This window comes from Drosophila arizonae, chromosome 2, assembly GCF_054131065.1.
Source record: "Drosophila arizonae isolate 15081-1271.41 chromosome 2, UAZ_ARI_1.0, whole genome shotgun sequence".
NCBI classification, from domain to species: domain Eukaryota; kingdom Metazoa; phylum Arthropoda; class Insecta; order Diptera; family Drosophilidae; genus Drosophila; species Drosophila arizonae.
Genome location: NC_142922.1, coordinates 27188157 through 27203384, shown reverse-complemented (window position 1 = coordinate 27203384; position 15228 = coordinate 27188157). Strand labels below are relative to the sequence as shown.

The 15228-nt window shown below is 40.4% G+C and overlaps 2 protein-coding genes across 9 annotated transcripts; one reads left to right on the top strand and one right to left on the bottom strand.

Annotated features, from left to right (window-relative positions):
* Positions 1-1367: 1367 nt before the first annotated feature.
* Positions 1368-12400, top strand: LOC108614547 (uncharacterized). 8 transcript variants are annotated; one of them, XR_016268649.1, is made up of 8 exons: positions 1368-2231; positions 3893-4103; positions 4170-5033; positions 5094-5621; positions 5680-5764; positions 6713-8032; positions 9715-9839; positions 10057-10072. XR_016268649.1 is itself a non-coding variant. In XM_089462729.1 (8 exons), exons 1-8 carry the CDS (start codon positions 1996-1998, stop codon positions 11581-11583), a joined length of 3756 nt encoding a protein of 1251 aa, XP_089318855.1. In that variant the 5' UTR covers positions 1375-1995; the 3' UTR covers positions 11584-12400. The 8 variants fall into 8 exon arrangements, 6 of the variants coding, with proteins under 6 accessions (XP_089318872.1, XP_089318880.1, XP_089318888.1 ...); XM_089462729.1 differs by lacking the exons at positions 6713-8032; positions 9715-9839 and adding exons at positions 6119-6236; positions 9388-9574 and having other exon boundaries at positions 1375-2231; positions 10057-12400; XM_089462737.1 differs by lacking the exon at positions 6713-8032 and adding an exon at positions 6119-6236 and having other exon boundaries at positions 1377-2231; positions 10057-11359.
* Positions 11727-15076, bottom strand: EndoU (Endoribonuclease U-specific). Its single transcript, XM_018008970.2, has 5 exons — positions 14751-15076; positions 14534-14693; positions 14247-14452; positions 13159-13391; positions 11727-13090 (listed from the first exon to the last, which is right to left on the bottom strand). Exons 1-5 carry the CDS (start codon positions 14890-14892, stop codon positions 12848-12850), a joined length of 984 nt encoding a protein of 327 aa, XP_017864459.1. The 5' UTR covers positions 14893-15076; the 3' UTR covers positions 11727-12847.
* Positions 15077-15228: the final 152 nt, after the last annotated feature.

Below are 15228 nucleotides of genomic sequence, written 5' to 3'. Positions count from 1 at the left end.
TATTAAATAACATTTAAAAATGAAATATATATTTAAATTTGAAGTATTAAATACATATGTTTATTTTACTATTATAATCATTATAATATAATAATAGTTTTCTTCTCGAAAATTATAAATAAATAAACAAATCAGCTTCTTTTAAAGTATTGAACAATATATAAGATTTAGAAATATTAAAGCTCTTTTTTTTTTGTTTTTTTAATATTTAAGAAAGTATATAAGCACTATTTTTATTATAATAATATAGTAAAGTATATATATATAAGTAATTTTATAGGTAATGTAATGAATATGTTGGTTTTATGCAATGTTCGTCTGTATATGACAATAAAAAGTAGAACTTTTAAAATATTAAATTTAACTGGTAAGTCTTTATAAAGATTTAATTATTTTCATAAATAATAAACAATAGTTTTTATATGAAAATAATAAATACTTACAAAAAATATTGAATCTGCTTTTTTAATTTAATATTTAAAAAGCAGCTTATATGCCTTTTTTAAAGTATTATTATTATTATTAATAATTACTTATTTTCCATACATATTTCAACGTTTTTTTTCATTTATTTATTTATTTTATTTTTTTGTATTCATTTCTTTTTAAATCTTATATTTATATTTCCTTTTCAATAAATTAATTAAAATTCGTTGCTTTAACTCTTACTTTCATAATATTTGGAGCTATGCAAAATGGTATTTAGGTTGACTCCTTAATAATTACTTTATATCGTTCGTCCCGTGCTCACCCATAATAAAAGAAAATCAATACTGAAGAAACTTGGCCAAGCAATAATCATAAATATACATATTTCATTTAATAATTTAACAAAATATATATACAAATATTTTTGGAATTAAAATTAAGTTAAAATGATTTCTTCCCTCATTTAGCTGCGCCTCTTGAATTCTTCCACCATTTAAGCTGGCTTCGATTTCATTCTCAATCTTCAGCAAGAGCACAAACACCACATGAACGGAAATGTTAACCGGAATCAGGTTGAAGGCACCAATTTGTGATCGTTTAGCAACGGATTGCTTGGCAGTTTGTCAATATTTTGATTATACAATATAAAGCAGTCGGCGGCAAGTCTAACTGTCAATGGCAACTCGAAGGTAGTATTTATAAACCACTTGCAGAAAACCCTAAAAATATGCACTGCTCTTTATTTTGGTGGGCTTCAAAAATGTGTTTTGGCCCCGTTTCGCTCGAGTTGAACAACCGGGACGGGGCCCGAGGGCTGGTGGAGGTAGACTGGAGAGAGACAGCAAACAGAGCCAAATATTGGCACAGATGTGTGAGCGTGCCGTCAATACATCGGCGGCGACAAACGTCGACCATTTCAGCTATCGATCAAACAGACGCACAGCCAAATTGCCGAGCAGCGGCGTCTGCCGCACAGATTGTTTGCCCTGCGGATTGGAGTCCCCCTTGGGCGAACGCCTCTGGAGACAGTTTGTGCATTCGCACAATTGTTAACATAATGCTGTGGAATTTCTGGCTGGGCACGCCATGGCACCGAACACATTAAAAGCACACTAAACTATATACATATACGCAACCCGGGCAACTCGCCGAAGGGCTGCCCTGCCCTGCCAAGTCGACGAGGAATTGTGTTGTAATAGCGAGTCTATAAAAGCTTTGACATGTGAGCGCGAGCGTTTCAGTTTAACTTCAACACGTTTCAACGTTCTGTCGTCCTGTCATCCGGTCGTGCCCCGCCGTAACCGCATCCGCGACCGTCTCCGGGCCTCTCGCCGTAGCCGCATCCTAACGCCAGCTCAAAGTAAAGAAACAATTAAAGCATAACCGCCAAGCGGAAGGAAGTGCATACCACAAGCGATTTCACTTCACCACTTGCATCCCTGCATGCCCGTACAAGTGCCGAACAAATCGTAACAAAGTTTTAAGACTCGACCCCTCAAGACCTAGTTTCCATTGTGCCCAGCTCCGTTGTGCCCCCTATGTTGGCCTCGCCTCGCTTTGTGTAAAATGAAAACGGAAAACTTCCTCAAGTACGGCGCTCCTTTGTACAACTCGAAAAGTACTCGCGCTCATTCGCAGGCCCAACCGCACACTGTCGGCAACAGTCATCCGAATAGCTTCGCATCTCTGTTGACCAACGAGAACTTGCGGAATCTGACGCCGAACCGCGCATCCGGATATTCCGACAGGGAGAGCATCTGCAGCTTGAGCAGCGCGGGCGGACGAGTTAAAAGGCGATCGAGGTAGGTGCACAGACCTCATGTGCATAATTTGTAACTCAACTATTATAAAATGAGAACTTTCAGTTATTACTTATTAGTATCTAAAATCTAAATGTAATAAATATATTAAATATATATGCAAATTCGAATAATCAGAGCAAAAAGTAAATTTCAAAAGCGCTAAAAGTATGCAACAAAATAAATTGTTATAATTGTTTTTATTACATATTTTGAAAATTTTAGTATATTAATATTTTGATAGGAAAATATTTCGCTACCCGAATTGCTGAAATATGTATATTATTTATTTATTTTTATTTTGTATGGGACACTTTATTTTTAATTAATTTACTGTATACAAAAGTTTTGTGTCTTTAACATTCTTTAACTTTACTAATTGTGTTCTAAATATACAAAATTGGTATAGCATGGATTAATAAATAATAATACCAATAATTTTTAAATTAAATTAAAAAAATATTAATATGTAGAAAATAAATGTATTTAAATAAGTAATAATAAAAAAAAATATATACTCAAAATAAATGAAGTAAAATATATTTATTTTAAAATATTTTCAATTTATGTGAGTTTCGTTAATAAATGTTTCCTTATTAATTACTTCTTTTATTTTAGACATTTATCTATTTATTTTTATTTTTTCAATTTTTTTTAAATTTTATTTATTTATTTATTTTTTTTTTTAAGTATATATGTAAAAAATATTTTTTTTCTATCCAAATATTTAAGCTAAGTTATTTTTTATATCTTTTCCACATGTACTATATGCCTTTAATTTAGACCGAATTTTTTCAAACAAAAACAATGTTTAATATAACTTAAGGTCTTGTATACCAAATGCTTCAATTAAGGAAATATTAAATTGTGCAAATTGGAATGCAAAAGAAATATTTACGTAACTATTATCATGTCAGAGAGTAGATTTAGCAACCCTCGTTATGTTCTATATCGAAGAAAGGGGTATCACTTTAAACGTATTGAATATTACATACCCTTGCAGATATAAAATATATATAGATGCATTATAAATTTATGGATCTACAATATAAATATATACAATATATGCAAATACAATATGTAACTATAAAAGTTTGTTTTGAATTCGAAGAGGAATATAAAAAATACATAAATAAAGTACATATTCCATATAAGCGAATTAGAAATTAAAGTTCTCATTTTAGTAGCATTTTAGTTTTCATGGTGAATACATACATATTTACATATACTATATTTACTATATATAATATATATGCATTATAAATTTTTCATATTTAGACTAATCGTAATATGAACATGAACTCAACATGAAATACCCAGTATAGAGAAAAGAAGGAAAACAAGGCGGGTCCACTGAACCGTATCGTGTGCACACATGGTCAAAAATATCCTTGTGTGTGCGTACAGAGGGTTAGAATAGGACTAAACACATTTGTATTTTGGCCAACTTGTTGTCCCGGCAACCAAGCGACAGTCCATGGCACAAGCACTGCATTTGTCACCCCCAATGCACGGGGCCAGCCTCAGTTCTTGTCCAGCTCGCGCACCATGCGCTCTTCTAGGGATACATTTTTTACAAACTGCTTTCAAAGAACTGTTTAGGATGTGATTTCTCATAGATGTAGAGTACAAGAGTGTTGTGTTTTTTCTGTTCGCAACTTTAGAAATTTCTCGATGAAGTCCTCGAAGGGCATTAGCAAGAAGAGCAAGACCATGGACTATACAAACTATGCGTATAACGAGGCCGTGGGCCGCCTGAAGGTAATGCTGGCCGACAACTCCTATACGGCCACGCCCAAAGGGTTGGGCAGCTCCTCGGCCTATTTACGCAACTTCAACGAGGACTCAGGCGATAATTTCTCGGACAATTTGTCGGTAGGTCTAATTAGATTTATCTAAATTATTTATTCCATTTGTTCATAACTCCAATGTTGGCTTCAGGTCATCGAACGACCCGTCTTCTCTGACATTTCCAAGTACTTGTCGCCCAGCCAGAAGTCACGCATCAGCACCTACCGGCCGAAGAAGAGCTACACTTCGGGCTACCTCTCGGCGTCCAAGGAGAACTTAGCCACGCCTCCAGCTCTCTATCCGACCACCATAACTGCGCCTCCGCTGCCCACGGATAGCGTCCAGGCCCCGGTCGAGATCTTCAACTTCATTGAGAAGCAAGAGGATTACATCGAGCAGCTCGAAAAGGAGTCCAAGTACTGTCGCAGCGAGCTGACCAATTTGCTGGGCAAGGTGAAGGATGTCATCAACGAGAACGAGCACCTGACGGAGAATGCGCGCACTGAGCTGGCAGCGCTTGGCAGCGGCACCTCCAAGCCTTCGGCTCAACTGCCGCAGACCACAACGAGCCCCTCCTCGGACAGCGACGAGCACTTGCTCTATGCGGGCCGCAAGACTCCAACCACGCCGCGCAAGAGCAACTTGAAGTCGCCGCAATCGCCACGCTACGCCAGTGCGCCCAACATTGTCTACGAGGCACGCATCAGCGAGCTGGAGGCAGAGCTGATGCAGGCCAACATCGATCTGAAGCGCGTGAAGACCGAGAACGAGGAGCTCAAGCGCAAGCTGGCCCACACGGATCCGCTCAGCGCTGTCGCCACGTTGGGCAGCGTCAACTGCGAGACGCATCGCAAGCAGCTGGAGCTGCTGCAGCAGGACAAGACCGCCCTGGAGGAGTCGGTGCGCCAGCTGCAACGCATGCTGGACGAGGCCAAGTCACAGCAGCAGCACAACAATGCCAGTTCGAAGCGCTACATCACGGATCTGGTGCAAATGGAGCGATCCCAGGCGGAGGTGAGTGGAGAGCTATGATATATCCTATTATATGTCCTCAATTCCATTTCTCGTTTCCAGCTGGAGGTGCGCCACCTGCGAGATGAGCTGGACAGGCAGCACGAACGCGTCCGGGAGCTCCAACATGAGATGGCGCGCCGCTTGGCTGATGAGCGGGCCAGTGCGGAGCGGCGCTACAACAGCCAGGTGGATCAGCTGGGCGGTGATCTGAGCAGCCAGTGGGAGCAGGTGGCTAAGCTGCAGCTGGAGCTGGAGCGCCAGAAGCGCTATGAGTCCGATCTCAAGCGCGATGTGGCCAGCCGCAATTCCCAGATCGAGGAGCTCAAGATGGAGCTGCGCGCCAATCGCACAACTTTCCTTGCCGACATGGCCCAGGCCAATGCCGAGAAGCAGTCGCTGGAGCAGGAGATTACCTCGCTGCGCCTGCAGCTGGATCGTGCGGCCCGGGAGTCCAAGACGGAGGCAGCTCGTCTGACGGCGGAGATCAACTCGCTGCGACAGCGTCTGGATCGTGGCGACGCCGATCTGTTGCACTCGAAGCGCGAGGTGCTGCGCCTCAACGATGAGATTGCCAACTTGGAGAAGGAGGTAATTGACAGTCTAATCTAACTGCGATGGCTCCAAATTGAAAATGTTTTTTTTGCAGCTCGCTTACGGGGAGCTAAAGAACGAAATACGTCCAACCAAAAAGGATTTGGACAAACGCATCTCAGAGATGCAGGAAAAGCATGGTATGTGCACACGTTTCATATTGCTAGTCAAGTACGAATTCTCCACACAATTAGATGATTTCTGATTTGATTAAACCTTTCTCAAGCACCGACTCTTGCTAATTGAACACATTCTCTAAACTCTGGTTGAGCTATTGATTTTCATATTGTGTGCGGTGAACATTCTCATTCTCTACTTGTCTCTAATTCGAATTACCGATCAAACCTATCCAAAAAAAATATATATATATACTATATGTATTTAACGTCAATAGTTTATCCATGAGTTTGCCTTACCCATAATGATACTCAATATACTCGCACTTCATTCACTAATAACCCACAACAATCTGTCTGTCTGTCTACTCTTTGTAGCGGAAACGGTAAATGAGCTCGAAGCAATGATAACGTCTCAGAAGCAACTCATGGATAAATTGACGGCCGAGTGTAAGACCTTAACCGGCAAATTAGAGGATACGACCTATAAGCACAAGTAATTATTAAATGCATTTTAAAGCTAACTATTTTGATAGCAACTCTCGGGCACTGACTGCAATATTTATATGCAATCCACCTATATTAAATACCCATTAGTAGTTGTAAACCGAATCGTTTAGCTCGTCTTAGACTTAAGCAATGAGCAATGACAATTTTACAGATCTCATCAACCGTAGCATTATCACCTATGTATAATCGATCTTTACTCTATGAAAATTGAACACAGCGCAATATGAAATTCATGGCCAGCCCCAAGCAAAAAAAAAAAAAAAAAAAAAAAAAAAGCAAATAGTCAAAAAAATATTAATTTTGCCACACCTAGTGCAATTAATTTTGTTTTGAGATTCGTTAACCACAACACAACACAACAACAACAACAACAACATCTACCCAGAGCTTGACACTGGATTAACTTCTTCAAACCTCTTTTGTGCTGCCTGCCTGCGTCGCTCTGACATTTGTTAAATTTAGATTATGCGATGCCAACAACAATAACAACAACCACTGCAGCAGCAGCAGCAGCAATCACCGCAACAACAGCAACAACAACTGCAATAAACGCACATTCGATGCCAATAACAACAACAACAACAACTGCAGCAACAACAAGCGCAGGCGAAAGCGTGTTCACTTTGCCGCCTGATGTGGAAATTGTAGATGAAACCAAGCCCATGGACGCGCATGTTGCTGCTGTTGACAATGTTGCTGGCGATGCCGACAATGGTGACGAGATACTAAGGAATATAATCGAAAGCAATAAGCGTTTGGCCAACGAGCTGGCCAAGATGCCGCCGTTGCCAAAATTCACCAGCTACAATGCGCACAACAGAATGCACAACAGCAACAGAAACAGTAAGACAGAGACGACAACAACAACGACAGCAGCAGCAGCAGCAACAACAATGGGCGCCAAGCCGAAGTGTTTTTGCCCCAGTTTTATGCGACACAAGCACGAGCATGAACATGTTTATACAAAGTCAACAATGCGCAGGCGCAACAGCAACGATATTAGCGCTACATGTTGCAGCAACAGCAACAGCAATGCCAACAACAACAGTCGCAATCGAGGAGCTACAGCGCGTACACAAACCACACACAGCAAGAGCATGCATTGTCACGCTCATGAATTCACCCTAGACACACACCACCAGCCACATCAGCCACAGCAACAATATTGCACAGCACCAGCAACATCAGCAACAAGCACAGCTGCAGCTGCCCAGCAATCGGCCAGCTGCTGTCATCCATGCAAAACGGAGCTGTTGCCTTGGCTGCAACAGCATCTGGTTTTGAATCAGACCATCAGCAGTGCCAGTAGCTGTCAGGCCCCATGTCAAAGCTCGCATTTGACGGTGGACACTGAGACAACAGCAACTGCAACGGCAACTGCAACACCAGCAACAGCAGCAGCAGCAGCATCAACAGCAACATGCAAAGGCCGCAACAGCAATGCGCTCAATGCCAGCATCAAGCCAAAGCTTTATTTTGAGCAACTGTTGCAGCGCGATGGCTGCCACAAGAAGCCACGCCCACCCGTCAAAGTTGATGTCAACGTGCGCCTGGTGCCCAAGCAGGCGAAGCAGTCGAAACAGTCACAGCCAAAAGTCAATGCACTCAATGAAACATTTGTCCAAGAGCTGGACGAAGTGGCGCAAGCCCTAAACGAGACTTTCGTCAAGGAATCCTCGCCAGAGTTGGCCAAAATCGATGAACAACTAGCCCAATTCGAGGATGTCATCGATGATGACGTCGAGGACAACGACCAGGAGCAGGCCACCAAACTTTGATAATGTTAATATACCCAACAACAAAAAACACACACCAATACCTTTTCATTCCGAAAACACATCACCAACTAGCTGGCAATTTACATAGAAACATAGAAGTATAGCCAAACCATTTTTTAGTGTATTCTATATTCGTTATGAAACATTTTTTATTCCTTTTACAACTATTTTAAATTATTTGAATATCTAAAACAAACTATCAATATTTGTCTCTTATATAAAATGTTACCCATTTATAAAATTTTTTAAAGATCCAAACTGTTATTACAGTTAGCCGCTTATTATATAATGCATATGGGGTTTCTTTGATTTAATCAATTTTTTATTTGTAAAAGAGATTTGTTACCTTTCTTATAGAAGAAATATATAATGAATTAGGTTTTCTTTGATTTAAACTATTTTTTCTTATACAAGCAATTTATTATTTCTAGAAGAAATTAGTTTGTTCTTATAAAAGAAATATGTTTTGTTTATCCTAATGAAAGCTAATTTTAGTTAAGGTTTGTAATTGCTTTGAGCATTGGTAATCATTTATTTATTTTCCTGACTTGTTTCAAGAATCCATTGAAAAAATTGTGTTATAGCTAAAATGGAAAAGAACATTTATATTATTTTTTGTTATTTATGTAAAAATTGTTTGTTTATTTTTTTTTTCTTAATTAATTTCGTCAATAATTTGCTAGCACCGCAAATATAATTATTGTAAATAAAAATTACAATTCAAATTCAATTTAAATATGTAATTATATTGAAAACATTTAAGTGCTGAATTTAGAAAATATCTTTAAGAAAATTAAGGAAAGAATATTACTATTTTGCTGGTAGATCGGATTGCCTATTGTTGCATTTTATGTCCGAATATAACTAATAAGATATGAAAATATTATAGAAGCATTGAGCAATATGTTATGAAATGAACTAGTATATTATTTTTATAATAGCAAATTATTTATGAATACAATATTTATGCTTTCTTACTTTACAATTTAATCCTTCCAAGCTCTTTTTTGTTTTTTTTTTTTTTTTTGTATAATTAGTATTTAAGTTCTGGTCAACAAAAGCCATAATAGCATCATTTAATAAGAATAATAAAAAAAAATAATAATTTTCCTCTCCGATATATATATCATTTGATATATTAAAAATATTTGAAAGACTCGATGCATAAACAATTATTTGTAAAATAGAATTAGGTTATTTAAGAAAAGTGTTATTTTTTTTATTATTTGATTTATTTCTATTTATACATCTTTCTATTCCTGTTTCCATTTTTATTTTATTGTACTATATTTTTGCATCAGATTTGTTTTTCGCACATTTTAATATCAATTCGCAAATATTTCGTCTCAATCTTCTCAGTCAAGACAAGCAACAGCTACGTGCTACAAACGAACAGCTAATGGCACGTCTACGGCAAATCTGGTGTAAATACAAGTCGCAATTAGTTCACAATGGCAATAGTGCTAACGAGCTTAGCTCCGAAGAGTCAACACCCAATGATGAACGCAGTTGTTTATCGAAAATGCACCAAATTGACACCTCCCAGGTAATTGGCAATAAAGAATTTGTATTTGACTAACAAATGTTCTCTTTCTCTTTTCCTTTCTTTATCTCCCCTCCCCTCTCTCTCTCTCTGTGTCTCTTTCTCTTTCTCTTTGTCTGTCTCTCTCTCTCTGCTGTCCTTAGAGAGGAAATATCTGCTTTACAATCGAATCTAGAATATTTGTCTAATCGCATGTTGAGCAATGAAGAGCATATGAGTAAATTAGATACTACACCGCATGATTATACTAGCTTAGGCGCAGGCAAAGGTAAATCTTAAGAGAAATAAGAGAAAACAACACACAAGCCTCGTTCATACACTCACTAATTTACTTCGCCATGGACGGGTCCAGAGAGGATGTGGCATGCAGCAACAATCTCTTAACTAATCAGCTACACACACACACATACATACATAGATCATACTACACCAGATCCTTGCATTCAATTGGCCAGCAACACTAATCAAAATTTCTGTAACTATAGCCGCATACGACTACCAGCCGTCCACATATGGCACTACAATTGAACCCATACAAAGCACCTCACAACTGCACAACAACGCTGACGACGACTACAGCAAGCCGAGCAACTCCTACAGCTACGATGCCGCTGGAGCAGCAACAGTTGCCGACAACAGCAGCGCTGCCAGCAACATCAGCGGCAACGGCAACAGCAACAGCAACGGCAATGCCAACGGCAACAGCAACACAGTTGCTGGCGCATCTGCAGCAGCGCGCAAGAGCAGCATCAGCAACGGCAGCGCCAGTGGCAGCCTCCTGCCCGAGAGCAGCCGCAGTTATGGACTCAACGATAACGATGACGAAAATCTCAAGGACAACCTTGGCATGGGCGAAAAGCAGCAACAGCAGCAACAACAACAGCAGCAGCAACAGCAGGAGTTGGAGCAACAGCGCGAACGGCAACGAGAACGCGAACGGGAGGAGCGAGATCGGGAGTTGCAACAATTGCGAGAGCAGCGCGAAAAGCGGGAAAGAGAGCGCGAGCAACTGGAGCAGCAAGCACAGCTCAATCGACGCTACAGCAATGGCGAGCCGGAGCAACAGCAATCACAGCAGCAGCAACAGCAACAGCAACAGCAACAACAGCCACAGTCTCAGCTTGGAGATGCGAGCGTCAGCAATACCGGCAGCGTCAACCTGGCCGCCTACAACACAGACTACAGCGCCTACGATCAGCAGCAGTACGATGCCAGCGGGTACGATAACAGCGGCTACTCCCAGCAGCCATACGACGCGCAGCAGTATGGGTACGATGCCAACGCTGGCTACGACTACAGCGCCGCTGACTATGGCCAGTCTGGCTATCAGTATGATGCCTCGCCAGACGCAGCCGCAGCCAACCAGCCGCAGTATCAGTCAGCGGCAGGAGCCGGCGCTGCGGCGGACTACGCCCGATCGCCACCGTCGACGGCGACGCCGACAGTCGCATCCCCTCCAGCAACAGCAGCAACAGCAGCAACAGCAGCCGCTGCTGTCGCCCCAGCTGCGAGCCGACAACAATCGCGCCCGGGCAGCGGAGCTGTGGGGCCAGCAGCTGCAGCTGGAGTCCTCGGCAGCGGCAGCAGCAGCAAATCCGCTCTGCCACAACAGTCTGCCGCGCCAGCCGCCGGCAAGAAGTAGCTGGAGTCCCGAGGCCAACGACCTCACGCCAATCGATCCGCTGCTGTTGGAGTTCGGCATTAGCAGTCCCAGTCTGATGCGCTCCAGCGACGCCTCCAACCTCGACGACGACGGCTACTCCTGTGCCGACCTGAGTGAAACATATATCCTGCCGCTCGTCGACTCCGATGCCAGCCTCTCACCGGCTCACACCACCATTGTCACGGTGCGTCGAGCGAGTGCACCGGCTATGGTGCAGCACGTCCAGGACGTCAACGAGACCATAACTATTGAGGTGGAGGAGCAGCTGGAGCGCCATCCACTGGACATCGCCAACGAGACGGTGATCATTGAGCGTGACCATGATCGTGACTATCGTGCATCGCAGTAGTTGTAAGCACAAGTTTTCCAGTTCACTCCGCTAGGGAGACTTTCAATACTATTCCACTCATATGTTTCGGATGGGCTTGAACAAATAATCCATATTTGATATTAACATTTTGTAATTACAACAATTTCTAAATGCAATATAAATTTAATTCCATCAACTTGACGACAGTGAGTTTTATTTAATTTTAAGCAATAAGCCTGAGATTCGGTTTAGTTAAATACGTATCAAAACATTTTGACAAACAGAAATTGGACATACGAAAAGACATATCAAATTTATAATTTACAATACAAATGATTTAGGCTCAAATTAATATATATCGCTAAATTTAAGCTTCGTGACAATAATTCTTAACAAATAATTATGAATTAAATTGCTAATGGCTTTTGTTTGAGTGCGATAGCTCCTATAGCTACCCTCCATGTCAAGTGTCAATCTGGTATTGGAGGTCATTAGTTCTCCATGCAAGTCAAGAAAATGTTGAAATTAATAATAAACTGAATGATAGAATTGCGAGGGCGCTAATATCATGCAAACCTGTCAAAAGAACTCAAATGCCAGCCAGTGCGACTGAGTGACAGGCCCAGGAAATTGGCGTTGGCACGCACTTAAGGCATCAGCAACTCGCTAATTCCGAGCTCATAATAGCCCAAGAAGTACTTAAAGTTCACAAACTGACAGGAATTCAGTTGAACTACTACTTGAGCATGGGAAATAATTTAGTATCCTGTTTCAAATACTTGGGCGGAATACTGAATAGAAAATGTTACTTAAGAAATGTTGTTGAAAATTTTATACTCTAAACAGATAAACAGAATCATCCATCAAAAAAAGAATCCATGTTGAAATACTCTAAACATACTTTAGCCTCACACACTGAAGTTCACAACTCAAAGGATTTTACTTGAACTATGGGCATGAGTTGTCTTACAAAAATAATTTTAGCTGCGCATTTATATTCTGTCTGAATTACGTTTTCTAAATGCTGGATGCGAAATGTTACTAAGGAAATGTTGAAAATTTGATAATAATTTAGGCCCATTTTCTCTACACAGATTATGAAATTACTTTTGCTAATTAAAATGAGTTCTTCCATTATAAGGAAAGCACTTTTTTCAAATAGAAATTTAGCTGTCGGAATATCTAAAAGCCTATTTAACATAATTACATCCAGCTAACGATTCTAAAACTCTGCTAAACTTTGATATATATATAAATGAATATAGTATATACTTCCTGTTGCTTGAGATTCATATTGTGGCCTCTAGTCAAATTGCACATAGGCAGACGCTATCAGTTTCTTGCCCTTCCAATCCCAGACATGTGATACGATTGACAACTTGGCCTTGTCCAGCTGGATTTCGCAAGGCTCATTCTTGGGCGTTGCTAGGAAGCACACTGTATATAGACTCAGCTCCAGCTCTGGCGAAGTGCCGACCAAGAAGCTTATATACGACTTATTGATGCCAAAGAAGCTCATGCGCACGGCCAACGCGAATTGATTGGGCTATAAGCAAACGGAATTTTATAAATGAATGGAATTAATATCAAATAGAATAGAGTTGTTGAACGCACTCTTCCCGTCTCCTCCCGATCCAACCAGCCCTTGTAGTCCACGTGACCCTGCTGCTCCTGCTCGGCAAAGTACAGCCAATTGTGCATGCCTAGCACATTCTGATCCCGAAGCTCCGCCATGAAGACGTGCTCGAAGCTGGAGCTGCCCAAAATGCCTTTACCCCGGGAATACGGGGTGAACCAGAGCTCATGGAGGAGCTTAAGCTGTTCCTCGTAGTCACTGCCGACGAGGCCTTTAAATAGATACGAAAATTGTGATTAAGATATATGTATGTATGTATTAAACATGGTTATATTATGTACAGTAAATAAATAATTAATAATAGTAATATTATTTAAGTGTGGAAAAATTTGAACGATTTATGAATTATATTACTATTATTATTATTGCTATTAATATCATATTATTCTTAGTATTTTAATAAATATATTTATATAATAATTTATCGTAACGATATAATAATTGTAACGATAAAATTATATTAGTGTGAGTTTCTCGAAATTTATTCGATAGAACAGAAATTGAATGTATGTATTTTATTTATATAATAAAACATTTTTGTTTGATTTAATTTGTCATAGTGCATATTTGAGTTTGTGTCGAATGGATGGAATTCACGACATTCAAGGGAAATTTCATTTTTTTGCTACGGCGGCAGATAGTTAAACTAACTAACTAAGCTGGGAGTAAACAATTGGGCAGAGCGAATTCGCGTGCGTCTTGCATGTAAATCTATTTATATATAGCACAGTAAAATAAATAAATAAAATATAAATATACATTTATATATATAAACATTATATATACATATTCAAGAAATAAACAAATTTAATTGTAGTTCTACTATCTTATCTCTCTACATATCAAATGTTCAGAAAGCTGTGGATGCTCAGAAGTACTTAAAGCACTGTACTTGCCCGTTGCTAACCGAGAATATAAACATATATGCCCAGCCCTACTTTAAGCTGGTAACAAAAGCCACGTTGATTCACGTAGTAATCTGATTACTCCTATGAATAACAGCTTGCTTTGCAATAATTTCGGAATGCATTTACATTAATTGGGTGAGTAACTTTTGGTAGCTTACCTTTTTTGGCTAAGAAACGCATTGAGAGTTTCATGACGCGTGTGTTCATTACGGCACGCAGAAAGTCCAGCTGTTCTTGCTCATGCTCCGCCGTGATTACATCCGGCACGGCGACGTCCAGCTCATAGTTGTTGAAGAGCCGCTGCAGCAGAGCCGTCGTGGAATTGCTATCTCTGGCCAGCAGATCGTTGTGCAGCTCAAAGAGTCTGAAATGGATTAACATAATGTAATAGTCTAACATAGGCCAGCTTAACAGAATCATGAGCTGTTACTGCTCCCATACTCACGGTCCTGGCGCTCGATCGTCATGTGCGCCGGACTTCGTCTTGCCCTGCAGATTCACCTTGTAGAGATATGGATTTTCCGCAGCTTCTTCTTTAAATAGCGTCTGCGACAAGGCCAGCACATCATCTGGTGCCGTGGGCAGTGGTTTGCTGTGGAAATACTCTGTAAATATACGGAAATGTTTATGGGTCGTAATAAATGTGTGTATATATTACGCACCATAGAAATGCCAGCTCAGTATGCCAATAGTGATCAGCAGTCCGATAATCACGAATCTTTTAATTTTCTGGCAATTGTCACTGTCGCAGTTGATGTTGTTGTTGCTCGTTTGGCTCTGTTGCTGTTGTTGTTGCGTGTCCATTGTAACATCTGTTTTGTTTCCAATTTTATTTTCTTGTTATTTTCCTTTCTGTTTGGAAGTGCTCTTCACAGATTCGCTTTTATCTTGCTATCCCAACGAGCCAGCATCAACTGTCAGAAGCGTTCACTGAGAGAACTCGCTACGCTCCGTCACCACACCGATCTCGCTCTCGCGCTGAATATGACTGAAGCGTGATTACGAAACAGACTTCTATATCCAAACTCATATTATTTCGCTCTCTCACCTCTCACTCTCTTGGTATCCAGCTCTCATAGCCTATTTAATGCATATGTGTGCGTGTCTCTCCCTCTCGCTCTCTCTCTCTCTCTCTGGGGA

What these genes read in the sequence shown, in the direction of transcription:
- LOC108614547 (XM_089462729.1), top strand. Translation starts at nt 1,996, where the DNA reads ATGAAAACGGAAAACTTCCTCAAGTACGGCGCTCCTTTGTACAACTCG. An exon ending in GATACGACCTATAAGCACAA is followed by an intron (nt 6,237 to 9,387) that starts GTAATTATTAAA and finishes CAATCTTCTCAG; the next exon opens with TCAAGACAAGCAACAGCTAC. An exon ending in ACCAAATTGACACCTCCCAG is followed by an intron (nt 9,575 to 10,056) that starts GTAATTGGCAAT and finishes CTGTAACTATAG; the next exon opens with CCGCATACGACTACCAGCCG.
- EndoU (XM_018008970.2), bottom strand. Translation starts at nt 14,892, where the DNA reads ATGGACACGCAACAACAACAGCAACAGAGCCAAACGAGCAACAACAAC. An exon ending in GACGATCGAGCGCCAGGACC is followed by an intron (nt 14,453 to 14,533) that starts GTGAGTATGGGA and finishes AATCCATTTCAG; the next exon opens with ACTCTTTGAGCTGCACAACG. An exon ending in ATCGGGAGGAGACGGGAAGA is followed by an intron (nt 13,091 to 13,158) that starts GTGCGTTCAACA and finishes GTTTGCTTATAG; the next exon opens with CCCAATCAATTCGCGTTGGC.